The 27,602-nt window shown below is 33.4% G+C and overlaps 4 protein-coding genes across 6 annotated transcripts in view; 2 read left to right on the forward strand and 2 right to left on the reverse strand.

Annotated features, from left to right (window-relative positions):
* The window catches only part of LOC106107536 (zinc finger protein 358-like), a 9,163-nt gene extending 1,777 nt beyond the window's left edge, over positions 1 to 7,386 (reverse strand). The window contains exons 1-16 of the mRNA XM_013288412.1: positions 7,235 to 7,386; positions 6,577 to 6,651; positions 6,100 to 6,165; positions 5,481 to 5,653; positions 5,105 to 5,192; positions 4,491 to 4,704; positions 3,712 to 3,791; positions 3,334 to 3,564; positions 2,828 to 2,975; positions 2,202 to 2,361; positions 1,564 to 1,734; positions 997 to 1,073; positions 561 to 698; positions 375 to 482; positions 159 to 274; positions 6 to 79 (exon numbers count right to left, since the gene is read on the reverse strand). Coding sequence (XP_013143866.1) covers positions 6 to 79; positions 159 to 274; positions 375 to 482; positions 561 to 698; positions 997 to 1,073; positions 1,564 to 1,734; positions 2,202 to 2,361; positions 2,828 to 2,975; positions 3,334 to 3,564; positions 3,712 to 3,791; positions 4,491 to 4,704; positions 5,105 to 5,192; positions 5,481 to 5,653; positions 6,100 to 6,165; positions 6,577 to 6,630 — 1,898 coding nt within the window. The 5' untranslated portion in view covers positions 6,631 to 6,651; positions 7,235 to 7,386. The remainder of the gene's footprint in view (positions 1 to 5; positions 80 to 158; positions 275 to 374; positions 483 to 560; positions 699 to 996; positions 1,074 to 1,563; positions 1,735 to 2,201; positions 2,362 to 2,827; positions 2,976 to 3,333; positions 3,565 to 3,711; positions 3,792 to 4,490; positions 4,705 to 5,104; positions 5,193 to 5,480; positions 5,654 to 6,099; positions 6,166 to 6,576; positions 6,652 to 7,234) is intronic.
* Positions 7,387 to 7,623: 237 nt separating this feature from the next.
* Positions 7,624 to 10,461, forward strand: LOC106107540 (conserved oligomeric Golgi complex subunit 8). Its single transcript, XM_013288416.1, has 7 exons — positions 7,624 to 7,808; positions 8,088 to 8,394; positions 8,510 to 8,675; positions 8,930 to 9,025; positions 9,102 to 9,285; positions 9,402 to 9,565; positions 9,642 to 10,461. Exons 1-7 carry the CDS (start codon positions 7,754 to 7,756, stop codon positions 10,332 to 10,334), a joined length of 1,665 nt encoding a protein of 554 aa, XP_013143870.1. The 5' UTR covers positions 7,624 to 7,753; the 3' UTR covers positions 10,335 to 10,461.
* A 107-nt stretch (positions 10,462 to 10,568) lies between these two features.
* LOC106107631 (DNA repair protein RAD50) lies at positions 10,569 to 24,433 on the reverse strand. Its single transcript, XM_013288571.1, has 22 exons — positions 24,021 to 24,433; positions 23,507 to 23,690; positions 21,679 to 21,864; positions 21,398 to 21,611; positions 21,231 to 21,322; positions 20,877 to 21,086; positions 20,475 to 20,641; positions 19,795 to 19,943; positions 19,366 to 19,480; positions 18,699 to 18,935; positions 18,096 to 18,254; positions 17,484 to 17,597; positions 16,831 to 17,028; positions 16,371 to 16,517; positions 15,591 to 15,806; positions 13,665 to 13,825; positions 13,239 to 13,473; positions 12,585 to 12,791; positions 11,781 to 11,977; positions 11,595 to 11,699; positions 11,108 to 11,224; positions 10,569 to 10,949 (listed from the first exon to the last, which is right to left on the reverse strand). The coding sequence occupies exons 1-22, from the start codon at positions 24,273 to 24,275 to the stop codon at positions 10,703 to 10,705; spliced, it is 3,912 nt and encodes a 1,303-aa protein (XP_013144025.1). The 5' UTR covers positions 24,276 to 24,433; the 3' UTR covers positions 10,569 to 10,702.
* A 254-nt stretch (positions 24,434 to 24,687) lies between these two features.
* LOC106107611 (transmembrane protein 47) overlaps positions 24,688 to 27,602 on the forward strand; it is a 23,036-nt gene continuing 20,121 nt past the window's right edge. For all 3 annotated transcript variants that reach the window (XM_013288515.1, XM_013288517.1, XM_013288514.1), the window contains exons 1-2: positions 24,688 to 24,905; positions 26,846 to 26,916. In XM_013288515.1, coding sequence (XP_013143969.1) covers positions 26,848 to 26,916 — 69 coding nt within the window. In that variant the 5' untranslated portion in view covers positions 24,688 to 24,905; positions 26,846 to 26,847. The remainder of the gene's footprint in view (positions 24,906 to 26,845; positions 26,917 to 27,602) is intronic.

Below are 27,602 nucleotides of genomic sequence, written 5' to 3' on the forward strand. Positions count from 1 at the left end.
CCGGCTCCTCCCACTCGCGTTTCGGCGACAGCAGTTCGGTTTTCAATTTCCGCCGCCGTTTGTACTTCCGAGGACCGTTCTGTGAACATTTAATTTAAAATATTGCATTCAACACATTGATATATAGGTTGCAAATCAACAAGTAATGTAATACTTGCCTGCGGTTGCCGCTTGAGCGCGGTGTTGGCGTCGCAGTGCTGTATGAGGTGCTGTACCAACTCCACGCTAGAGTGCAGCGTGCGGTCGCACACCACACATGTGTACACGTTGTTGCCTGTTAACATATTAGCATAAGATGTTATCAAAGTAGAACTTGGTTGTATTTGCTATGAGAGTGATATTTTCATGTTAGTTTGGTGACAATATATGAGTACCGTTGGTGCGTCTGTTGGGTGCAGAGTGGTGTGAGCGCACGTGTTCCCGCAGCACCACGCGCTGGTTGAAGGCGCGTGGGCATACTGCACATCCGTACGGCTTCTCACCTATGTAATAAAAAGCAGACAATAAAATCCATTTGTATGTAAGTGAGATGTGTAAGTATATAGTACTAGTGTGTGTACCGGTGTGTATGCGCTCGTGTTTGCGCAGCGTGCCGCCGTCGGCGAAGGCCTTCCAGCAGAAGCGGCAGGCGTAGGGCCGCTCGCCCGTGTGGATGCGCACGTGGATCTGCTGCGAGCTGCGCGAACCGAACACCTTGCCTATAACGTATAAATATACACATTTTTAAACAATATTAAAAAGAAATATTCTTAAATACTATAAACTAGCGTTTGCCCGCAACTCCGTCTGCGTGAAATAAAAAAAAACCGAAGTGGAAGTCTATGTGTTCTTCCAGATTATCCTCTAAATCTATACGATCAGCCGTTTAGGCTACATGGTTAGAATTTGTAGCCATCCATCTAAACTTTCGCATTTATAGTATAAGTAAGTAGTAAGATAAAATTTGTACTTCGTATGATCAGAGAGAGAATTATTTGAACATTATTAATTTCTTACCGCACTCTCTACATGGAAACTGCCTCGAGTTATTTGAAGCTGTCGCACTAGTTTTGCCGCGACCCATTCTTTTTAATCTGTAAAATGTGATAATTGTCACATGACAAAAATATTAAAAAATATGGGGAAAAACAGAGATCTTGACATGTTTCTGTATTAATTCTGCGATGTGAACATGTCGCACTTTTATTCATGAAAAAAAAGTAGCTCAATATTTATGTTTTTAGAGTTATCATAAACAATATCATTTTCGGGAAAATAGTCTAGTTCAACTCGCGTCACAAAAAATATACGACGTCTTTCTTTCTCATCTCAAATCTCCTGTAGCCTTGCCAAACTTCACACAATATGCCAAATTTCACACGATTTGCCAAACTTCACACAATTTGCTAATTAGCTTTCGCCCGCGACTCTGCCCGCGTGGAATTTAAAAAAACATAAGTAAGTAGCCTATGTGTTCTTCCAGACTATCCTCTACAGTTACACTAAATTTCGTCCAAATTCGTCCAGCCGTTTAAGCTGAAAACTCTAACAAACATCCATCCATCCATCTGAGTGAGGAGAGACCTGTTGGCGCTGGGGCGGTGTCGCTCCGCGTGGCCCTCCGCGTGCGCGAGCAGCTGCAGCGGGTCTGCGAACGTCTCGCCGCACACGTCGCACGCGTGCTCGCCCCACCCCCACGTGCCGCCCGCACCGCCCCCACCCCCCGCGCTGCTCGTGCTGTCGTGACGCTTGTAGCTAAAAAAAAAGACATGAGGTGATAGTACTTGACAACTAACATAGTACCTTTCAAAGAAGTTATTGGTGAAAAATGATGCTCACCATAGTGAGACATATCTACTCTAAACATTTCTTAAATCATCTACAAATTGCCCTTGTCGGATGATGTGCTCTTCCATACATTTTGGTAGCCGTCATATCTGAATTCACTTCCTACTTAAGCATATCCTCATTCACACAATCTATCCATACTTTCTTCCGTCTTCCTCTACCTTTGTAGCCATTCACATTTAATCCTAACACTTTCTGGTTTATGTCCTCATCCTCTCTTAGCATAACATGTCCATACCACGCTAAGCTTTTGCTTCTCAATTTCTCGACCACTGGCGCTTGTTTCAAACTTCCTCTAATATACGGATTCTTAAATTTATCCCTTCTTGTCCTCACATCCCTCTTAACTGTGTGACAATGTGTTAAATGCATACTTGTGTGCGGCGGCGACGTGTCGTCGCAGCAGGTCGACGCGCTGGAAGGCGACGCCGCAGTCCTGGCAGCGCAGCTCCGGCCCGCGCCCGCACCCCGCGCGCTCCCCGCCCTCGCCCTCGCCCTCGCCCTCCAGCGACATGCGGTAGTCGTAGTCCTCGTCTGCACAACATTACTAAATATTCTAATACAACACAATGTAGAGATACCTCTCTCTCTGAAGTGTGTTTGAAGAAGAGACACAACATAAGAATGTCTCTGAAGTTGTGAATTTGTGTTCTCTGCTTACCAGTAGAGAACACAAATTTCACTTCAACTCTATGATTACTCTTCACAAATTGGGACTCCACTGGAAACCAACCCACTTCCCCAGCTGGTTACGAGCTCAATATAAATAGATTTTATGTGGAAAGTAATGATCGAACCGTAAGAAATCACTAATTATTCTAAATCTCTTCCAAGAACATTTCATTTTCTAAATCGTATTGAAAATGACGTCATCGACGCAGGTCTCAAGTTAATTCATACGAATTGTACATGCCATCTTACGGCCAAATACTGAAGCAATATTTAAATATGTAGACGACCGTTCTTTAACTTATTATGAAATGTGTACATGATGACGTACCCGAGTTGGAGAGTTCGTAGGAGGGGTCCCTGCGGGCGCGCGGCGCCGCGTGCGGGTGCTTGTGCGCGGCGTGCGCGGCCAGCGCCTCGCGCGACCAGTACAGCTCACCGCACTCACCGCACTCCACTGGCGAGTCGCCGCCGTGGATCTGCGCACAACACATATATACATTGCAAGACATTACAGCAGCTACCTTTTCAATTCACCAACTCAACTGACAACCGAAGTAAACCGCACCCAAAGTCATTTCATAGTTGCCTAGATCTCTAAAAATTGTAAAGATAATACAACTGAAATTGTTCAAGTCTATTAGTTGCTAAATTGGCGCTATTAGTCTTGATTATTTAAAAAATAAATATGAAAGCTGATATTAAAAAACTATTCTAAATTTGACGACGTTTTCCCCTGGAAGTTAACTAATGTGGACATATCATAGGCTTGCTATTTTATATTGAAAAATAAATTGTTCACAAAATGGCGGGCGAAACGCGAAACGCTATAATCACCCTAGAATGTGACTGTAGCGCCTTCTCCCTCGCGAAGCCGACGCCGCAGTGCCGGCAGACAAAGGGGCGCGAGGGGTCTGCGGGCGGCAGGGGCGAGGGCGGGGAGGGCGGCGAGGGCGCGGGGGGCGGGTCTGGCTCCGAGGGCGGGGAGGGGGAGCGCCGCACGGGCGTGCGCGCGCGTCGCTGCCACTGCTGCGTGCGCGCAGACGTCATATTCTCCCACATATCATCCTAGAACACAACATAAGAATGAGTGAAAGCTTTCTTTCTCTTTAGAAAGAGATTAGAGAACGTGAAGTATTTACAATCAGGTAATTTGGCTACAAGCGATATTTTTGTATGCTCATTTGTTAATAGGAAACAATATTGGAAAAGTACCTCTTCTGGTTCCGGATTTTTTTTTCTTCGTCCTCTTTTTTTCTTTGGCTTTATTAATGGACTGTTATTAATAACATCGTCTGGAAAAGAAATCTTACATAGAATCAATTTTATCTATTTAAAAAAAATAACGAGGACGAGTGTGTGTGCAAATTCAAACCTTAAGAACAAAATCTAAATAATATGTAGCAAACATTACACTTTTTGAATGTACAAAAATTATAAAACACTTCAGAATACATGATAGGTGAATTATAATCTGCCAAACTCATGAGTCAGAAGTAGCCTTATTTAGTTTTAATATTGGTAGGACCTTCAGGTTAAGACAAGAAAAATCAGTTCATTTGCATTCAACATTTTAAATGTTATCGGAGAACAGAAACGTTAAGACAGTATGCCAGATCAAGGCGGAGAGAGAGTCAAGCAGAAGCATTGTAAATCAAAGAAGTAGTTTTAAGGTTTGATATTTAAGCAAATGATCTTGGCTTAAATTACCACCAGTAACATTTAAATTTTCTTTTATTGTTTTAGTTCTCATTTTTTGTTTATTGTGTAATTTATATTTATAGGGAAAGGTATTTGATTTAACTTTTGTTATTTAAAAAAATCTTTTTCTTCTGAGTGCTGTGAATGCTTGTCATATATGTTCTGCTTTTTTATTTTCTTTGTTTATGGCATATTTAATTTGGTTGTGTACTTTGAATTTGCTATAAGTATACCTTTCCAATAATTAAATTGGGTATTCAATGTCGTAATGAGTTGTGTTATGTATAACTTACCATAATCCATTGTATCATGGTTATCTGGTACAAAGGCGTGCACTTTGAGGTGGTTCATGAGATCGCACTTGCGCACGTAGCGCACGCCGCACAGGTTGCAGGCGTGCGGACGGTCGCTCTGGTGCGCCACCATGTGGTTCATCAGCGCCGCCTTCTTACGGAACCGACGCGAACAGAAATCACATGGCCACGGCCGCATCGCCGTGTACTGATCCTATATATCAAATATATCTTAACCTATTTACCTTTATAAAGACCAATATAAGACATTTTAGAAATATACAGACTAGACATAGTAAACATTTTGTTCAACGGTAACTTCTTTGAAAGGTACTATGTTAGTCGTCAAATAATGCTACCTTGTATTCACATGTTATATATACAAAATTATAATAAGCAGTGTCACAAGATAAAATATAAACATTTTAACATGATTTAATGACCCTATTGGCAATCCATTAAAAAAAAAACTGACAGTTTTGAGGATCTATTAATAAATAGTATTAATGAGTTTAAGTAGTTAAAATACTTTTCTTTCTTGAATATATGAACATATGGTAAGCCATCTTACCATTTCACTCATTTTCTTTACTACATTTAAAGTACCTCCTCACCTGATCAGTTGGTAAAGGGACGTCAATATCATTTTCTACTTTCACATCTAAAGCATTATGTACTAATTGCTCCATGGGCACCTCCACTCTAGAAATATAAAATAAAATATTGTTCACATTTACAATGTATTATTGCCGCTTAATAAAATTACTCTTGACAATCCATGCCATCTCAATTAACACATTTATATATGCATACTGTTGTTTTAAAAAATAAAAAATACACACTTACTCACTAATAAGACAGATTTTAAATAATGAAAGAATTGTTGAAATCAACCCAGTAGTTTTCGAGTTATTTTAATACATACAAAGATACTTACATAAATACAAATCTTTCCTCTTTATAATATTAGCATAGATGTATGACACTAACCTCTCCTGTCCACCGGCTAGAACCCAATCATCAGTTATCACCTCTTCTGTCACACATTCTACATTCAATTCATCTGGCAATACTGCTTCTGTGTAACCAACCACATCTTGTGATAGAAACATCAGATTCTCTGCCGCCATTTGATCTGTATCTGCTTTTATCTCTTCAGATGTCTGGAAAAAACATTTATTATGTTATAGTAATATAAATAAGCAAATTAGGTGCTAAATTTGATATCACATCTGTTAGAGTTATGCATTGTTTCTAGTAGCATTGAATGCAAAAAAGGTTATTTAAACAGATCAGCATGTTATAAGGCTTTTTTAATATGAATCTTCTATTCCAAAAACATGTGTCATACAACTTCCTATCTACTACTTATTATTATACATGGAACAAAATTTACCTTTAATTATGTATGTAATTGGTAAATTAAATAAAAATCAGGTTTTCTGATTAAAAATTTAAGCTTAGCAAACAAAATGGTTATTGTTGCAAATATATAAGTATATAATACTCAATATAATTAAATAAATCCATAATTTTAGTTAGTAAAAGCTTTACAACTAAATTACCCCACACCACATGCCACCTTGTTACGAAATCATAAAATACACACCATTGCTGAATAGCTTTGTACATTTTCAAGGTTGCACATTGTGTCACTCTCATGTTTGGGGGAGTTCTGGAAATTCTTAGTGTTAAAAAATCATTAAAATCAGTATCAAACCCCAGAAAACCATGACTGCACATTTTCAGTCATTTAGATCAATCGCTATTTCTTATTTCTGTTTTTTTTAAATAAAGACTGCACTATATACCTTTATACTAAAATACATAAAACTAAAAGAAAAGAACTGAAAGCTTATATTATGGTAGTGTTTGAATTTCTACATGAATACATTTAAAATGTCTGTATACACTAATAAAAAGAACACCTATCATAAGTGGGCTTTACCTATTTTAAACATGGATAATGAACTGGCTAAAATCTCTAACATTATTGTATTTATTTGTAACCACTAGTTGCAATAATTGATTTTATTTACAGATACATAATTTTTAATTAAAACCATATAGAACATTTTGATATTACCTTAATCACAACCTCCTCCCAATGGAGGTTGAAATCAACTCCTGACGTCTCCATTGCGGCTGTCTCAGACAGCAACTAAAATCATTAAAAAAAAAATTAAATATTTACTACTGATTATCGCAAAACACGAAATGTACAATCTAATATTACGATATTCGATATATTTAACGTGAAACGCACTCATGGGTAGGTCAATATACAACGGTTAACACAAAATGCTACATTTCAATGTGTCAAAGGATTTTAACATCTAACATCAAGCTAATCAAAACATCAACATAACCTTATTTATCTAAACACAATTCAGTTATGAACAGGTAAGTTATTATAGGATAAAACTTTTCTAGCACGGATCTAACAATCCATATTACCGATTGTGATGCATTATACACAGAAAAGTTAAACAAAAATGGTGTCAAGAGTCGAAATTTCATAGGTTAGAAGTGTCAAAATGAAAGGTTTAACTGCAGAGATAAAATCTTTAATAATCCTAAACAGTAATTATTAAGCGATTTGCTAACAAAACACTGAATAAAACTTTAAGTACATCTCATAATTATACACCTACATGACGCAATCACAGAAGTTATCAATAGTTCAACATGGATGAAAACATAGGGTATAACCAAAGTATTGATGGAAATCACAAATTACTTACCGCGCCGAAAATAATTTGCCTACGTAATGTTTCCCATTGGTTTCGCGAGATATTTCCAGATGTTTAAATAATATTTGGTTATTAAGCAAATGGTAATCTTGAACTAATATTCCTTCGTTCCATAAAAATTTTCATTTACACAATACAGATTATCAAAGAGTAAATTATAGATTATGCAAATGGCATGAGTTACAGTTTTAAATTCATCTTTTTCTACTTTATAGCGTAATAGAGAAGAAGCCTCATTGTATGGATCCAATTGAGGCAAGCTTATTTTAAGCTAAAGCTAGCTAAGCTAAATAGTTCATTGTTTTGTCGGAGCTAATTTTTATCACAATTACAAGTTTTTTTTATTCTTTGGTGACAATCATAAACGACGGACAAAATGTGTCAAAAGCAGTCAAAAATCCGTCAATGTCATTAACTATGAAATAAAATTACGTATCATTTTCGTAATTTGTGTACACTAAAGCAAAATTTCACCGGGAATTTATAGTACAATCCGATAAAGATACTAAAATGGCTCAAGAATTGAAAGAATTGTGCCAACTATTATTCCCAAATTCAACAAATGGTATGTTATTTATGTTATTAAAGCAAGCAGATATTTAGTACAGGAATGTGGGGCTCGCAGTAATTGTTTATATCTTTTCGTGGGCCCCGACAAAGTTTGGTTTGAAATACCACGATGTTACAGAAGACCAACCTGAATAAAAATACGTTTTGTCCAATTAGTTTCCATCGTCAAACTCTTTTAAAGATTGGAACACTCTTTTTTCTATATATCTCTTCTGTCAATAATATGTCTAAGATAATCAATGAATTTACTTATTTTATTCATCAATGCCTGCAGAAACTCCAGAATACTTCAATGACATTAATGATTATATCAAAAAGCTTGGATCGCAAAATTGGGAACACATAAGAAATGAACCAGAGAGATTGTCTGATGAAATGAAACATTTAACAGAACAGACTCAAGAGCTGGCATTCACAAATTGTAAAACCTTTGTGGAGACAGCAGAGATTTCTCGTACCATTATGAAGGATTTGGGCAAATCCAAAGATTCTTTGGATGTTTTTCTAAACACTATGCCAGATTTTGTACAGGAATTAGAGAATTTTTCTATGAATGTTGGAAATATTGTTGAAGATAAAAAGTAAGTTAAGAAATTGTTAGTTTAAAATAATTATTCAAATGACTTTTATTCAATTCATTTATAACATTACTTATTGTATGTTGAGAGATAAAGTTTGAAATAACATAACTTTTAGGCGATATAGCAGTATTCGTCATCAAAGTGATAAATTATTGGAATTACTAGAACTGCCTTCGTTGATGCGTGAAGCACTCAATGCAGAAGATTACGAGAGTGCTTTGGATATTTTCACTTTTGTTCGTAACCTATCAAAAAGATACTCTGAGATACCAATTGTTCAGGTATACTATCTTTTACACTTTGTAATTAACAAATATATAGTTATTAGCTGTTGCTTGGCAATTTAACCATATAAAATTAAAAAATTAGGCCGGTTACTATCTGATAAATTTCCTTTTCAATGGTAAAAGAATTTTTTAAATTGGTCCAGTAGTTTTTGAGTTATTACAATACATAAATACAAATCTTTTCCCTTCACAATATTAGTATAGTTATAAAGTCATATTATATAATCATAGTTGTTGCTTATTTTCAGAATACATCATCAGAAATTATGACACTCTGGTATGAAACTTTATATCAACTGTACAATCAGTTACATTACGATTTACCATTACCACAGTGTTTACAAGTAAGTTAAGTTAGATTAGAACTTTGAAGTTTGGAAGACTTAAGTTTTCTTAATGAAAATTATTCTAATTTTCTAGATCTTAGGTTACTTAAGAAGAGCTAATACAGTGTTTAAATCGACAGAAGAAGACCAAAGCAAACTATCTTTGGGAAGTAAAATACCAAGCAATACAATAATGACTGATGGATTACATTTGCACTTTTTGAAAGCAAGAAATGCTTGGTTTGAAAAAGCTTTAGAAGATGCTAAAAATAGTGAATGTAAGTATTAGTATGTTCTAAAATTGTTTCTAATGAACATAGTGCTAGATTTCAGTCAAATTACATTTCCATATAATATTTTCAGAACTAAATATTTTTTTGTTATTCTGTTATAGCATCGGATAGATTGTTAAGAAAAATTGTTGAGTTACACAGAATACATCTGTTTAATGTGTTAACTCAGCATAAATCAATATTCTTATCAGATGCACAGGATTCTAAATTGCGCGACTACGAACTAAGTGGAACAAGTGCTTTGTCATGTTGGTTAAAACAAAAGGTAAAATAAATTATCATTAATGATTTGTTCTCCAAATTGTATAGTGTCAGTAAAATTGAATAATCCTTTGTTTTAGGTTGAAAAATTAACTGAAATGCTGAACCGAGATTTGAAGAAAGAAGATGAATCGAGTTTTGAGTCCCTTTTGAATCAATGTATGTACCTCTGTTTGTCGTTTGGCAGAGTGGGTGCAGATTTACGCTGTGTGCTTACACCATTATTTAGAAACAATATCATGTCTCAGTTTCACTATAACCTTGATAAAGTGGATAATCAATTTGAGAATCAAATGAGAACTTATAAAGTACCAATGATAAAGAATTTACCAAGACCGGTGAATGAAAATATGATATCAGGACCACCTGAAAATTTATTAGATTACTATCCATTAGCGGAGTATTGTAATGGATTGCTATCCATTCTAAATTCTTTCCGAGTAACAGCACCTTTGAATATTGTGAAAGATGTCTATATTGAATATAGAAAATCATTAGGAAAATCGGTGCAAATCTTACTAACTTTTTATAACAGAGAGCAACAAGCATTTACAGAAGTTGAAAGGCAGAATTTCGTGTCGTTTTGTATTTGCTTTACTGAAGACTTGGTTCCTTATATTACTAAGTGTTTGTCTCAATCATTTCCACCGACGCAAATTTGTGAACTTCTAGGAGTGACTTTGACTGTTTTGCAAGAGAGCAAATTGTTACAAATTGATCAGATGGAAATATGCAAACCGTTGAACAGTATTACGGGATTATTTTCTGGTTAACATTTTTGTATGAGCAAGTTAGAAAACATTAGTAACACTCTTCTATTGTATATACTTACTATAGATTTTAGGAAAACTTTTCCTATTAATATGTAAGAAATTGTATGGCTTCGTTATTTATAAAATAGTTACTTATAATTTGTTGTAAAATATATTTAAACATAAAATTATAGCTCAAAAATATAAAAGATTTTTACTCAAACACTATTAAGGGTGTAATAATATAAACTAATAAAAACATATAAAAAGGTTATATTTATTAATATATAAAAATGTAATGCTTAACTTTTATAAATTTCGTAAGGCACAGCCTTTTTAACAGCAATTGACATTCGAAATAGGAATGACTGGAGGATTTGAAAAATGCATTAAGTAAATCTAATCTTTTTGATTCTGGATTTTCCTTCTTCGTTTCTGGAAACTTCGTAGAAATGCGTGACCTTGTCAATACTGCCCAAGGACTCGATGAATTCTCTATCGTGGGTGATGATGATGAACATGAAATTCTTTTGCGTCATTCTTTCTAAAACGATTTCCCCGAGAGCCTCGCACAGACTTTTAACATTCTCTTGATCTAAATTTGTTGTTGGCTCATCTAATGCTAAGATACCGAACCTGGAATAAAAGAAAATTCGCAACTCTATCGTTATAATAATAAAAATTGCATTACAATAATGGTTTAAGGGGTTAAAAATTTATAAATCTATGTAGATATTCTTTGAGTCACATTAGAAGGATTAGTGTCTTTAAAACATAAGTTAAATTATAAATACCTTGTGCTGAAGGTTTCAGCCAGCGCCAAACGTATGATGAGGCAGGCCAACACTTTCTGTCCCGCGCTGCAGCGGCCACGCATGTCGATTTCCACACCGTTCTTACACTGCACCACTCTAAAATACAATTTAAAAATATAAGCTATTCCCGTTCGGCTCCAACCGCATTATAAAAACTTAATTTCCTTGTTTATCCTGTAAAACTTTCAATAACAATTGGCAATGAATTTGCTATTGAATAACATTTAACTCAGCTACATAAGATTAATGTGTCCCAAAACTATTGATGCATTATTAAAATAATAATTTATGATAACTGACCCTGAACTATCAAATATCGCTAAAACAGTTCACATCTTAACAAATATTAATTGCAATTTTTTTTTAATTAGAACATCAATTATTATGAAGTCATTTTTTTCTATTACCTTATTTTCTATCTGTAAGAGAACAATATATTCTTTCTCATATAATTTCAAATGCATACCTGTAATCGTATTTCCTACGATCAGCATTAGCAGTAGCGCTTCCTTCCGTTTTAATTTCAATATAATCAATATCATTCCCCCTATAAATTTTCCTCCACATTTCTCTGTAAAAATATAAATAAAAATCAATACACCCTGTATACAATAAGTCAAACTTATGAGAATATTCTGGAAACATAACTTACCTTATAATTAAATTAATATTCTCCATTTTCTCTTTATGAAACTCCATAAGGCACTTTTCTAAGGCAACTGAATAATCCTTAATATCTTTCTCTAGAGCTTTAATAACATGAAGATCATAATATTTTTCCCTGTATTGTTTCTCTATACCCTCATTCACAGCTTTCTTCAGTTCAAGCTTACATTGTTTCAATCTTTCCTGAAAATATCAAAAATTTTAAACCTTGTAAGATTTTTTCAACTAATCTATATAAATGGACAGATAACAAAACATGGTATATTGTATCTATTTGATTTCCACAGCAGGCACATTAGTATAAAAATCTTAAAGTGGGCTCTACCAATGTTAAAATGTTTTATGTTAATGATAACTCTGGGAAAAATTACTATCCATTTATAGATATCGGTGAAGTTTTCAACACACAAATGAAAAGGAAAGTCAAATTAAATTTATTAACTGCAATATGGATAACTAGCTTTCGCCCGCGAGTCCGACCGCGTGGAATAAAACATAATTATTTGGATAAAGATTCACACATAAAAACAAAACAAAAGTAAATAGCCTAATTGTGTTTTTCCAGACTATCCTGTACATCTATATCAAATTTCATCAAAATCCGTTTAGCCGTTTAGGCTACAAACTCTACCAAACATCCATCCATCTAAACTTTCACATTTACAATATTAGTATGATAGTATGATTATGCTAATGGATTTTTATACATAAGGTAATAAATACTTTTTATATTTTACACGAGTGATGTGCTTAGGGTTTTTGTTGGTAAATTATTACTACTAAACCTTACTTTGTATCCACCCATCAGACCTTCAGTTTGCAGTTTCTCTTTGAACAAGTCGGCATGTTTTGCCATCAACGGTTCCTTCTCTGCAATCATGTCCATGTTGACTCCGCTCAGCTTCTCGTTGAGTGCAGCCAGTTCAGTCTCACTATTAGTGATTTCTGATTGAGCTTTACGTAGTTTGAGGTTATCTTCCAAGTTGCGTTTATATATCTGAAATATATTATATATTATATATAATTTATAACATTGTATTAGCGCTGTTGATATGAAAATAAAGGCACTAAAAACAGTCAAATCTCCGCAATATAGAATTGCGAGACTACGATTAAAGGGATCCTGAGTAAGATTGACTATTATTCTTTTAATATGGTTTTTATATTTAAGTAATATCACACACAACACATTTAGAATACTTGGAAACACATAATTTTATTTGAAACTAGCTTTTCACCACGGCTCCGTCGGCGTGCAATTAAAGGAAACAAAAGGACGTAATCTATGTGTCTCCCAGAATATGTTCTACATCTATGCCAAATTTTATCCAGATCGTTTACGCTACAAATTCTAACAAACATCCATCCAGCTAAACTTTCGCATATATAATATTAGTATGATGTATAAACGTAGTTCATATAATTAAATTAATAAAAATCTTACATCTTGTTTGGCCAGTTCGTCTTTCAAGCTATCGATTTTCTTAGTAAGTGTAGTTCTGTCGACCATTATCTGTTTCTGTTTCTCCATCAGCCGCTCATTGGCTTCTTTTATTTTATCCATTTCTGCTTGAACATTCCTCTCTTTGTGTTCATTGATCTCTACTTCAATAGATTCGACTTTATCGAATGCATTTTTTATTTTAATTATAAAATCATTTTTGACGTCGATTGCAGCCCTATTGGTAAAGAAAAATAAAATTATTTTAATCATGTTTTATATAGTTTTTTTTAAAGAAGCGACGGCTGCCAAAGAGATCAGCAAGAGCATAGCCTACAACTTAGAAAGGACTAATTTACGTACAGAAAGAGAAAATCCATGTGTTTTGGTGCAGTGGAAATCCTCACTAATATCACTTAATGTACTTACCTATTTTTCTTAACACATTCACTTTTAATTTTTTCCTTTTCTTTCAAATCAACTTCCAAAGGCGTAGTTGCGTCTTGCAGTTCCTTTAATTCAACCAACGCTTTCTCTCTGTTAGATTCCAATTGTTTCAGATTTTCTTGTAAATTCACTAACTCTTGGACCTGTAAATAATTTGTTTAAGTTTTAGTTTACAACTTTAAAATAAATATCAATAGTGTTTACGACAAGGAAAAAATAAATAAAAAAAAAATTCTTACAAAAGTATATACAGTGTTCGCTTTTTAATTATATTTGATTTATTCTATATTCTTAAAAGTTATTTGTTAATCTATACTATTTATCAACAACTAAATGACCTAAGGTACTATCAAAATTTGTTTTAAGCGAGTGGTTAAAGAACAGTGACTAATTATTTATGATACATAAATCTATCGCAAGTTGTATAGGAGATTTACTTTATTCTTATACTAGCTGTTGCTCCGACTTCGCCCGCGTGAAATAACGAATATAACCGTAATACGTTCGCCCTTTTTTTGCAACCTATTACCAAAAGTATTAACTTATTAGTAATCTACGTAATAACAGAAATCTACCGATGCAAGATTCCAAATTTCTAAGCCCGATAGCTTGTAAGCTGATTTTTCGGTTACTTTTATTGTTTGTGTTTGAGATATCTTCTAAACTATTAGTCCAATTTAAATACTGTAAAGAACAATTTTATTCTACATTAAATTCTCCTGATAACAAACGCATTAATTTGGATAAGGATAAATATTGAAACCAATAAAAGAACGCTGCAAATAGCATGTTGTTTTTAATTCATTTTGTAAACAAAAAAGTGGTCATTGTAAGAGAACCGTTAAAGATGCTATCGCGGACTTTTCTATAGAACTTTTTGAGATCTACAATTCTTTCATATTTCATTTTTATATACCTCTAACGGTTTAGGCAGCGTAAGCCGAGAAAAGTTAAAGTTTAGTAATTTTTTGCCGCTGGCGTCCAGAAATACGCTGTTTATTAATAGTTCTAAACATTAGTAATAATAAAATATAGCCTATGTTACTCACAGATAAATTACCTTTCTGATGGTGAAAGAATTTTTAAAATCGGTCTAGTGGTTTTAGTTACAAAGATACAAAGTTTTCCTCTTTATAACATTAAAGAACAATATTGGGATTACAAATGTATATTTTGCTTGTTAATTGGTATTGTCTATTTGTGTTAATGAACAACAAATGTATCGGAGATTGATGTTGGAGCTTGCTGCTCACTTATTGAAAGAACATAAATGAGGTGTTGTACATTTGAGTTAAACTAATGTTTTCATGGTTGATATGTGTAAATATATTTCGCAGTTGTGCACATTGTATAATTACCAATTTTTACTTTTGTTGTCTAGAACGTGAGAACGAATACAAAGACCGATGTGAGCTCAGGTTTGAGAGCAATGAAAGAGGTCCAGGTCAGGAGTATACCCAATACAATATATTATACCCAATTTCGGTTATTATTATTATTTTTTTATAATATAAGGTGGCAAACGAGCAAGCGGCCAGCTGAATCCGCCAAAATGGCGAAGCGACCGCTGCCCATAGACATCCGCGATCGCAGATGCGTTGCATACCCTTATCCGACGGAGGAGGAGACGCACATAAAGAGGATATTGGCCCTTCCTATGCATCTCCTCCACCGTCAAATCCACTTCCCCTTCCCATCCTCTCCTTATAAGAAAAGGGTGGTAAAGAGAAAGGGACTTAAATTAGGCCTCCGGCACCACACTCATCAGACGAAACACGGAATTGCTTCCATTTCACGCCTGTCTTCTGTGTGGTCGTGGTATTACTGGGGGCGTGCCGGCCCTGCAGTGCTAAGATGTTAAAGCGGGCACTACCACTGTTAGATTTATATATATTAGTAGAATCTTACCTTTTTCTGTACATTGAGTAGTTCCTCTTTAAGTTTGTTTTTCTTTTCTCCCATTGTCTGCAACTTCTTAGTGTGCTGGTTCAGTTTTGTTTGGGATTGTTTGATTTGAGACCTCAAAGATGTGATCTGTTGTCTTAGTCCATTACTCTTTGTTGTCGCTTCATCTAAGTTCATATCAACCACTATACCGGAGCACTCAGCTTTGATCGCTTCTAGCTGTTAAATATTAATATACATCACTAGCTGTTGCTTGCGGATATGTCCGCGAGGTATTAAAAAAAAACTTAATAAGCCTGTGTTCTTTCAGACTATGTTCTACTTTTGTGTCAAATTTTAGTGAGCTCCGATGAGCTGTTTTGAAAGCATGTATTAACAAACATCCATTCATCTAAACTTTCGTATATATAATAAAAGCGATTAAGAAGTTGATGTTCTGTTAATTATACCCGCTATCCAATTATAGTACACCCTTTTATCACTAAGCATCTAGATAAGCATTACATATAGTAGTGGATGCGCTAGTTGGCCTGTGAAAGTAATTAATTATAGGGAGAGGACTAAATAAAGGGAACAATTTTATTTTTAACTAGCTTTCGCCCGAGAATTCGTCCGCTTGGAATTAAAAAAAACAAAAGCGAGTAGCCTATGTGTTCTTCCAGACTATGCTCTACATCTATGCCTTCGTTGAGATCCGTTTAGCAGTTTACGGTAAACTCTAACAAATATCCATCCATCTAAACTTCCGCAATTTTATTAGTAAGATTTAGCTAGGTAACTTACATCTTTATTGGCGGTGACGACCTCGTTAGTGTATCTGTCCAGTAGCGGCATGTCGCTCTGTATCTGTCTGGCGTTTTGCAGCTTCTGTTCCGGCTCCATCAGTGTCATTGATAGTTCTTCTGATTCTTCCGTTAATTTTGCTATTTGCTATGAATAAAGATTGATATTTTAATTGTATTAATCTCAGATGCAGGCCTTGGGTTCGAATCCCGCCATGTACCAATGTGATTTTCGATTTTTTCAAGATTCGATTCAAAGATATGTGGGCCTAGTCACCGCTAACTTGGTGATGATTATGAATCTTGGTTATATATTTTAATGATAGACTATTTTAATAGATGATTTTAAACCATTTAACATCTTTCATCCCTTAGATGTCGCGCAAAAACTTTTTTTTTTATCAAAGAAAACTAGTAAAGTAAACTGTCACATTTAAATGTAGATTTTTCAAATATCTTACCGTATCCACGTCTTTCAAACGTGTCTCAAGTTGCGGTACATCTTTTTCTTTTAATGTTTTTATTTTTTCATTCAAAGACTTCATACTGAGCAGATCGTCCCTCTTAGCTGATGTTCTCTGTAATTCTTCCGATACTTTCTCTTGTTTGGCCGGCACGTTCATTACTTGTGTTGTCAATTGAGAAATTAAATCTGCCGCCTGTAATAATAATTCTATAAACTACTAGCTTATGCCTGCGACTTCATCCGTGTAGAAATAAAAAAGTGATTAAGCCTTTAGGCCAAAACATCTATCCATCTAAACTTTTGCATTTATAACATTAGTATGAAGTATGGTATTATTAAAAAAAATTTGTTAATTTTAATGCATTGCTTGTTATTATTACTATGCCTTTCCACTTTAAAACGATGTTTTATTACATGTGTTTAGGCCATGTTTTGCATGGTTGATAAAATAGTTTTATTTTTTTTATAAGCATTTACTTATGTGTAAAGTTCATTTTTCGTTCATTACAAACAACGCTTATGTTTGTTGCGTCTTTCTTTCGTTTATTCACTTACTCGCTTTCACAGTTAACTCAGAAACATGAAAATAAGGCATGCTTTTCATGGTAAAAAAATAACTTAGCGTCAAAAAATCAACGACAGTCTCACCTCTGAATCTGTATCAAAACCTCGGTTGCACAGCGGACAACAATTGTTGTCTTTTAGTTGATTTTTATATTTTGTAAATATAAACATTGATGATTGCAACATATTTTGTTCTTCCTGAAGTTAAATAATAAAAAATGCTTTATTGTAAGTATATTACTTTTAAAATATATATGGCTTAGTCCTTATTCCTTAATACAAATTGTTAATAGATTAATAGCTCTATATGGAAGAAATAAATAGGAAGTTTCTTTTGTTAAATCGTAAAATATGGAAGGAATATTACGATTTGACAAGAAATTTCTCATTGTTTTTATACATTTGTTTAAACTTTTTATATGATTGCTTGGTACAAAAGAAACAAAACATTTTTTTTACTGAAGATAGTTTTGTTCGAATTGTCACATTTCAGTAGAGAATATAGTTGATATATGAAAGTAATAACAGTTGCTCGCGACTTCGTCCGTGTGAAATTTAAAATATAGGTTATGTTACTTACAGATAAATTACCTTTCTAATTCTGAAAGAATTTTGAAAATCAGTCTAGTAGTGTTTACCTGAATCAAATACATACAAAAATTCAAATTTTCTCTTTTTAACATTAGTATAGATTACCTGTAATTTTTCAACAGTGTTATTTAATTTGGAGAGTGTTGCTTCATACGTCTGTGTGCCGCACGCCTTGAACATCTGATCCTCGGCCGCGGTCAGCTCATTGCGGCGCTCCGTCACCAACTCGCGCACATGTTTCCTCTCCGTTTCTAAACTTGTTAGCTGAAAACATTCAATTAATTATAACCAGGAATATAAAAACCACTATCATATCGAAAAAATATGGTACTAAGCGTACACATTAGAAAGTGGTCTAATAAAGGCGATTAAGCGCCTCCAGGCTAATTTATTTTTAGTTAGGCTATACTAGACTATCGGGAACTATAATATTTTACTACGTAAATTTTGAAGCAAAACTTTCATTGGTATGGAATTAGATTTCAAATGTAGTGGATTTACATTTGAAATCTAAACGGTTTTATTGCATTTGATGTTGACAGATTAATTTGGACTACATTGTACCAAGATGGCCGCAGGCACATAATGGATGAATTTCATCGATATCCATTGACCTGTTGCAAACACCTTCTAACAAACATCCATTTAAATTTTCATGTTGTAATATTAGTAAAATTAAAAAGAACTTAAGTAGTAAAATTATCTTACACTTGTATGTTTTTCTACTAATTTCTTTTTAACAGAATCAACTTCAGCTCTCAATTCGCATTCCAATTTGTTAATGGCCATTGCATATCCCTTGTCGGGCATTGCTCCGAGCAGCTCACTGAGTGCACTGCGGTGTTTGTTCTTTAGTACATTCATCTGCTTCTCTTTCTGTTTTAAAGAATCTTCTAGCATATCGCGCTCTTTTAACTTAGCGCTTTGCTTTTGTAACTGATTGATCTGAAAATTTAAATTAAACAAATAACAGAAGATTCACTATCACTAGTCGTATTGTAAACTGACGAAACACTTTGAACCTCTATATTTGTTATACAAAGTTGACAGTTCTTAACCTGGTTGGAATAGAAATTGACGATTTACACAATCGATCGACAACAAAATAAAACTTATTACAAACTAGCTTCCACATGCGACTCTGTCTGCGTGGAATTAAGAAACAAAAGTGAGAACACTATGTGTCCTTCCAGACTATCCTCAACGTTTATGCCAAATTGCATCAAAATCTGTTCAGCTGTTTAGGCTACAAACTCTAACAAACATCCATCCATATAAACTTTCGCATTTATAATATTAGTAAGATAAAAACTACATTTATAATCTTTTTGAGATATTTGATATACTTAGTTTAAAGGATCTAACAAAGCATTACCTTTTCATTTAATTCTTCAAGTTCCTGTTCACTCTTCTCCATCGTAGCTACATCTTCATTGATTGACTTCTGACATTCCTCTAGATCCATCTCATTTGAAACTGCCTGATAATCTCTGAAACAATTTTAATTGAGCTTATGATAAAACATTCAATTTACTGATTTGTTGTTCTCCACCAGTTTAATAAAAACCTGATTAGAATTACCCTAACAATATTAGACATAATTTTTTTTAATTGTCTTAAGGCCTGTCCCACCACTGACTGATAGAAGCTTAGGTATCTTAAAAGTTGACGTCACTGTCAGATAAGGGAACAAAATCTGATACTTCCATCACATATTTCAGATATTGGATTGTTATCTGGCAATTTATAAGAATTGTGGGACAGGCCCTTTGTATCTTTATTCTATTTTATGGATTCAACTTACTCTTCAGCTGTGGTCATTTTCTTTTCCAGAAGTTCTAATCGCACTTTTGACTTGTTTGTGTCGGTGATACTTTTTTCCACTTTGGTGATGTCTTTTTTCATATTTTGTATTTCAGATTCTTTGTTGCTTATTTTTTGTTTGTGGCGAGACTGAAATTCAGGATAAGCATACATTATTAAATTCTAGCTGTTCCCGTGCAGCTTCATGCGCTCCACATAGTAAAAACTTTACTTTATTGTTTACATTTCGTAAAACTTTCAATTGCAAATGCCCAACCCTTGACATTGACTGAGAATTGTTTGTGAGTAACCAATGCAACCTTGCTTCTTTGCTGCTTTTGGCAGAATTGTAGTTTTCGTTCCCTACCCGCATGGCGGTTTTATCCAAATTCATCATCATCCACTGGCCCTTATCCCTTACGGAGGGTCTACACAGTATGTGCTGCTCTTCCATACATCCCATCTTACATATGGTTTTTTCCAAATTATTTATTTAAATTATTGCAAAAGTGTGCCGTAGGTGTAGGGATTTCAATTAAAAAAAAAAATTAAAAATATACTGTGATTGATGAGATTCTACAATATTTTAATGGGAGTAATTTTTTTACCAAGTATGTTTATTGCATCTTAAGAATAGGTTTTAAAAAAAAATGTTATGCTAAATACAATATAATTACATACCAAAGCGTCACGACAAGTATCTACATCCGCCTGTAGATTATTTTCTTCAGTATCGGCTTCTTTTTTTTTCTTACTAAGTTCCATTTTTAGACTTTTTATTTTGTCCTTTATAGCTTCTCCCGCTTTCTCTGCATCTTCATTGCTTTCTACTTTCTCTATCTCAATTTCTAGAACATAAAGACTAAATTAAGCAGTCATTTAAATAAGAAAATCAAACTAAAGTGTTGACATGTTACTAACAAACTGTGAATTTTGTCAATTTATAATAAAACCAGTCAAATTACAAGAAAAGATAACATCTTTTTGTTTTTTTTTTTCTCTAAACTGTTGTTAAAATATCAATATTTCTCTATTATAAATGTTTTTCAAATATGTTTGGACAAAGTATATTTTTGTATTTACCAGCCAGTTTTGCAGTGTTTTCTATCATATTATTTTTCTTATCAATTTTATCTTGATTCTGACTTTCCAACAGTATCAATTCTTTAAATTTCATTTCATTTGAAGTCTTTTCGTTAGCAATTTTTTCTTCTTCTATATTGAATTTGTTATTTTGCTTGTACGAATTATCTAAATCTTCTTTTTTAGTTTTGGCGATTGTAGCGTAATTGGCTGAAAATAAAAATCATTAAAGTAAATTAAATAAAGCAGTTCCTTTTAGTGCCCCAGAATTATCTGGTATTATTAAGCACTGTAAATATCAAGAAGAATCTATTTTATTATTTTAAATAACCAATATTTTAGTGATTATCTTACATATATTTTTCTCTAGCTCTGCTTGTGATCCTTCAAACAAACTGGTAATGGCACTTTTTAGTTCTTGTTCTTGATTTGTAGCATGTTCCAACCTAAAAATTATTATAATATTAATTTTTTTCACAGTTATTTTTATTATTTAGAAAAAGACAATGTCAGTCTCTTACTTTGTTTTGATTTTTTCTCTTTTCGTTTCTATTGTTACTAAATTCCTCTGCAATGTTTCGATCGCTTTAATTTTTTCAGCAAGTGGTTTTACTTCTTGTTCAAGTTCAGCCAACCTAATTTCAGTTTCACCAATTTTCGATTCAGTATTTACGACATCTAATTTTTTCTTATCTAAATTTTCTTTTTTATCTGTTAAATTTGCCACTTTCTGTTCTGAAAAAGAAAAAAAGGTCTAAGATGGCAATTTTCGAGTAAAAAAAATAGTTATTAGTAAATTTACCTAATACTTTTATTTCAGTTTCATACTCTTTCCTTATTTTTCTTAATTTATCAAAACATTCACTGTATTTATCTGCTTCAAATATTTCATCAAAGCGTTCCTTTACTTTTTTCCCTTCATCAAGCGGCCAGCTTGAATCTTCTTGGTGACAGAATATAACTGAATTCATTATTGCTTTTGATACTCCTGTAATATACAGTGGAAACTGCTAAATACCATACTAGATAATACTTTATTTTGCAATTTATTGTTATTGTTTTGACTTATTGTTTAGTGACCAAAATCTGAGAGTGTAGCCAAATGCCAGGATTATTCCCAACCGTCACACCACTCTGTTCCCACATGAGAATAAAAAGTTTCATTCATCCCACCTTTTAGTCCCACTATCACCAATAAGTTAACAGATGAAACAGTTATGAAGTAAAATAAAAAAATTCCAACCATCCCCTTGTCGCAAAAGGTGAGGCAGATGAAACTTTTTATTCTCATCTGTTCCCATGTGGAGACAGAGCGGGGCGGCGGTTGCGAATAATCCAAATGCCATATAACTTTCTCAAAAACAAAACAATATAATCACATCAATATTATAAATTTGAGTGTTTAATGGATAGATATTAGAAAGTATCCAGAACAACACAATGGAAGCCAAGTTGCAGTCAAAAACGAAAAATATAAACTGTTTGTTATTCCAGTTGAATTTTGTTGAATATTTAAATTTCAATTGTTTTCATCTATTAAGATAATATTCTTTATTTAAGAATGAATATTTTATTTTTACATTTGATAGAGTTTAAAATAAATACAAGGGCTCAAGCATTTATTCTAAAACTATAGTGAAGGTTGTATTAAGTGAAGAGTACAGCATTTAATGTGGTATGATATAAATTTTTGTGCTATCTTAACTATAGCCAAGTGATATCTGCAATTTACAAGTAAATAAGACCATTTTGTTCATAAACAATGCTAATCTAGACTAATATATTTATATCAAATTATAATCAAGTTTTTGGGTTCTGGATTTTTTGGTATGTATAGTTGTGGAAATCCATGGTGTTCTACTTTAGGAAAAATGTTCTTGTTCATTACTCCGCCACATTCTAGAAATAACTAATTAAATTGCAGTGACTGGTGCAATTGCAAAGGATAATAATATAAAGAAACTAGCCTTTTATTACTAAGACTTTTTTTCAAACAAATATATTTACAAGCTCTGTTGTATTGGTTTTCCGCATCTTTTCTGATCATCAATGGATCAGTAGTTTAAGCACTTGACTTGTAATCTACAGGTCTTGGGTTCGAATCCCGCCCCCATGTACCAATGTGATTTTCGATTTTCATATGTACATAATTTACCCGACGTTCTTATGGTGAAGGAAAAATTGTGATGCAACCTGCACATATTGGCGAAGAAATTCAAAGATATGTGTTAATTCAACCAACACCGGCACTGGGCCAGCGTTGTTGACTATGGCCTAGCTACCCTTTACTTTAGGGTAGGCTCCGGGCCCCTCGGTCGGGACATATAGTGGGCTGGTGATGATGATGATGATCTCTTTTCTAAATGTTCAAACAATTGTAGCTTTTAAGGTGGAAATTGCCAGTTTCCCCAACTGTACAACAAAGTATTGGAATGGGTAAGGTAGACATACCTTACCCATTCCAATTAGAAAAAGATCATGTGGCTTCACAACTTCTTAATGGAAAATATAAGCAATGCCAACATTTACAAGTTAATTTTTAGTTTGTCACCTTTGGGGTCACTTGATATAAAGTTTATGCTTCCTTATTAAATGTTACAACTGCATAATAAAATATAATAAATAATTACCCAATTGTTCGTACATCATGGAATCTAAATCAGCACATCTTGACGAAATATCTTTAGTTTTGCCTTTATTGTCAATTACTGACAGAAATGAATCTAATGTTTGGAATTTACTTTTCTTCTTTTGTAGCGCTGTTACTTTCATAGATCTTGCTATCTCGAGTTGTTCATCTTTTGCATTCACAATCTATTGCATAAGATTAAAACTGTTAATAGAATAAAAGTTTCAGTATAACATTTTCGGAGCTTAAATTATTTTTGTTACAGAATATATGATGATTAATTTTGTTGAAATTAAATACAATTGTGACCACTTACCACCAAGTGTATAGCTTTAATCTGTCTTCTATCTAATTAAGCAAAAATATGAAACTTTTTCTTTACTTTGAATTAGTTTGGATTGTTTTGGAAATTATGCATTACACACAATATAGATGGTAAATGTATATGAGACAAAAGTTAACTTAAGCATAATATGATAGTAATGAAAGGGTTAATGTAGAAAACTTTTTCTTACCTTTAATTTGACTTGTCCTAAAACTTCTGTTGATCTGTTAACTTTTGCATCGTGGACAAAACAATCGTTACGACTACCTGGGGGCATTTGTCCAGTAAGAGCATAGCGTACACATTCTATAACAGTCGTTTTTCCACAACCATTCTGGCCTAAAATTAAAGTTAAGGGCCTTTCAAATGATATACGTTGTTCGTCATTGTCTTCTGGCCCAAAACTTCTTATACCCCTGACAGCAAGTGATTTTAAACCAGCCATACTTTTTCTATTGAAATGCTGCTATCATTTGCATTAGTAAGTTCACATGAAAAACAAACATTCCTTGCAAACACCAAAGTTTGTAAAAGCTACCGCGCCGCCGCCGAAAATGAAACGCCGAAAGACATTTGATTTTGAAAGACGTGACAAACTGACAAACCTTGACATTTGATTTGACAAGCATTTGACAAACAAAATGTATTGTACAGATTAGGCATTTCAAACACATATTTGGCACTGAAAATAAAAAAACATTGCCTTTCAAAAAATAATTTCAAAACTTATTAACGTTGTATTCTAAATGACGCCTGCAAGACATTTTCTTCAGTTTACTTATCTGCAGCACTGTCTGGCATCGGCCATAGAGATTAACTCCATAAATCGGTTATCTTAAACGACATTCTTCGATTCATATCATTCATTCGGCTCGTACTTGTCAATTTTTATGCTTCGATGATGGATGTTGATTGTGTTAAAAAATTAGAATTTGTGAATTAAATATTCATCGAATCGGTTTGTGCAAGTGTATCCATCGTATCGATAGTGTTAAAAGTTTATTCGGTTGTGCTGAAGTACAAGAATAATATTAATTTAGATTCAAAATCAATAACTTAAGAGTGTTGTTTACATGTGAGTATTCATGTATTGTTCAGAATTATGATTTATTGTTGCTATTGTAACTATAATTGTTGTTTTCCTGTAGCTATCTTTGATCTCAAAAAACATCACAAGACTCATTCTTGTAATGTAATGTTAAAAAGTAAAACATAGTAATTGTATATCCTTTGTCTGGGAGTCAATCATTCCAAGAATATTTGTTGAAAACATTAATGTTAATGATATCTGAAGAGATTATTATGCTTGTATTACTCAGTTGACAAGATTTACTCTTTTCAAAAAAGGTAAATCGCATTTTTTTATTAGTTAATGATAGTTTAACATATGTAATAAAAGCCTTAATAAATGAAACTACTATGTCCTTTGTGTTACATATATAATTCCTTTCTTTATTATGGAACATTATTGTTCTTGGATGGTGACTTGAATGAACTTCAATGGCTGAACCCAACAAGACTATTTTCTATTACCATTTTTAATTAATTTTAAACCATTGAAAATCCTTGTCTACCTTTGAAAGTGGATACCTATGATGTAATGCTATATTTAAGATAAGATAGTGAACATTATGATATATTTTTTCCCCCTGAGTAATAAGTAAGAATACATTTTGTATGCCCAGTAATTTCTTTGACAGTCACATAGAAAAAGACTCTTAGAAAGGATATCTTTGAATGTATAAGTCTACTGATGCAAGACAATATTAATCATTATTTTTAAAAGGTGTACAATTTTTTTACTGTTGTTTTGCAATCTAGGTTTAAATTTTTCTGAAATATGATACTAGCTGTTGCTCATGACTTTGGCAGTGCAGAATTTTCATTCAAAAAAAGCCTATTACTCGGTGATAATATAGCTATATAGTGGTATCATTTTTGAAATCGGCCAAGTTATTTCGATATGTAGAAAAATCCAAAAATGAAAATCATTCCTCTTTATAATATTAGTACATTTGTTTTGTTTCTTCCTATGGTGTACTTAAGACATCTTTTTGTCTGAAAGATTACTGTATAAAGAGATTATTGGAATTAAGAAATTTGTTGGCTGTGACAAACATGCATGTTACTGTTTCAATGAAAAAGCCAGCTCCATATTTATTTTATCTGTTTTATTTTATTTTATTTTATTTATTTACGGATAACTTACAGCTAGCTTAAAAAAATAATAATAAAGGAAACAAAAATGAAGGCCAATTACAAGTTATCGCAGATAGTCACAAATGTATATTATAATGAAATTCAGTCCTTGTAAATTGTATCACATCACACTTATATGAAGATAAAGATCACCTTCCACTCACTATCGCATATTGAAAAAACGGTCATTGAGGGTATTAAAACTGTATTAAAACCTGCAAAGATTCACTACAACTTTTTAATTTGTAACCTTGTTAAATACTACTACTGTATAAACATTATTATTAAAATGCACCTTAAGAACAACATGTTAAAGTTGTAATTTTATTAGCCAACTCTATGCTAAATAACTGTTGTGGTGTAACATGATCATGACAAATCCTACCTTGTCCTTGAAAGATGATATCATACTTCCGAATTAGGTTTAGAACACACTATTTAAGTTTATGTGCAGAGAATGATTTTTATTTCAAATGTACTTCGTCTTAGTTGACAAATTATTGTCTTGTGATGTGCAATTTTTGTTATTAAAATAGCATTTAGAGTATTACAAGGTGAAAACAATTTATAAAGAGCTTAGCTTTTGACCCCGACTCTGTCCGCTTAAAATTTAAAAAAAAAGTAGCCTATGTGTTCTTCTAAAGTATCCTCTACAGCCATGCCAATTTTATCAAAATCCATTAAGCAGTTTAGTTTAGAAACTTTCAAACATCCATCCATCTAAAGTTTATACTATTAGCTCAGACAGCTATGGAGCAGCCTTTATTTATTAATTCTGCACTACCCATGTATGATAAGATTATTGTTGTGTTTTAGGAATGGGAACGTCTGACACGATGGCGTCTACTACGATGATCGAGACTGTCACCATAACTCGCCCATTGAAGGTAAGTTTTCTAAAATAATTATAGTATACATCTAATTATGTCATCGGCCAATACTTTAGTGATGCGTTAAAAATCGCACTAAAATTTGTAGTGCTATATGTAGCATCACAACACGATGGCGTTTAAACAGTGCTTTAAGCCTCCTTGTATATGTATCTTGTCTCATATAATCTCTATCGTTTACTAACCAATACGATTTATGGACCTTCAAAAAATATGCGAAACCAGCCGCCCCCGTCCCGAATTTCGTGCGGATATACAGAACGTTCAATACTTCTGGACCTAACGAAAATAAATGCACCGGTCTTAACTTTATGACTAGTCAATGTCCGAATGAAAATTGTAGTTTGATTTCATTCAGATCAGATTAGTGAAAGATTGCGATAGTGACAACCCGATTCTACGTTTCCTACCAGTACTTAGTTTACAATTGCATAGGAACTTCAGTAAAGTTAATGAAACAATAGGTAAAGGGCTAAGGTAACCCTGAACACAATATTACCTTACCTTAGGAAACGATATCAATTATCCAATTATGAAATCCCTTTGTACGAAGTATGTTTTATTATCTCTCGTGAATACTGTCAAGTGCACAATGCGCGCTATTGGATTAGCAAATGAGTTCGCGCGCCGGCAGTCAGCAACGGGCTCGTGATGCAGCCGCACGGGAACCTTTCCGCCAGCTG

The sequence above is a fragment of the Papilio polytes genome, unplaced genomic scaffold, assembly GCF_000836215.1.
Source record: "Papilio polytes unplaced genomic scaffold, Ppol_1.0 DF821956.1, whole genome shotgun sequence".
Classification (NCBI taxonomy): domain Eukaryota; kingdom Metazoa; phylum Arthropoda; class Insecta; order Lepidoptera; family Papilionidae; genus Papilio; species Papilio polytes.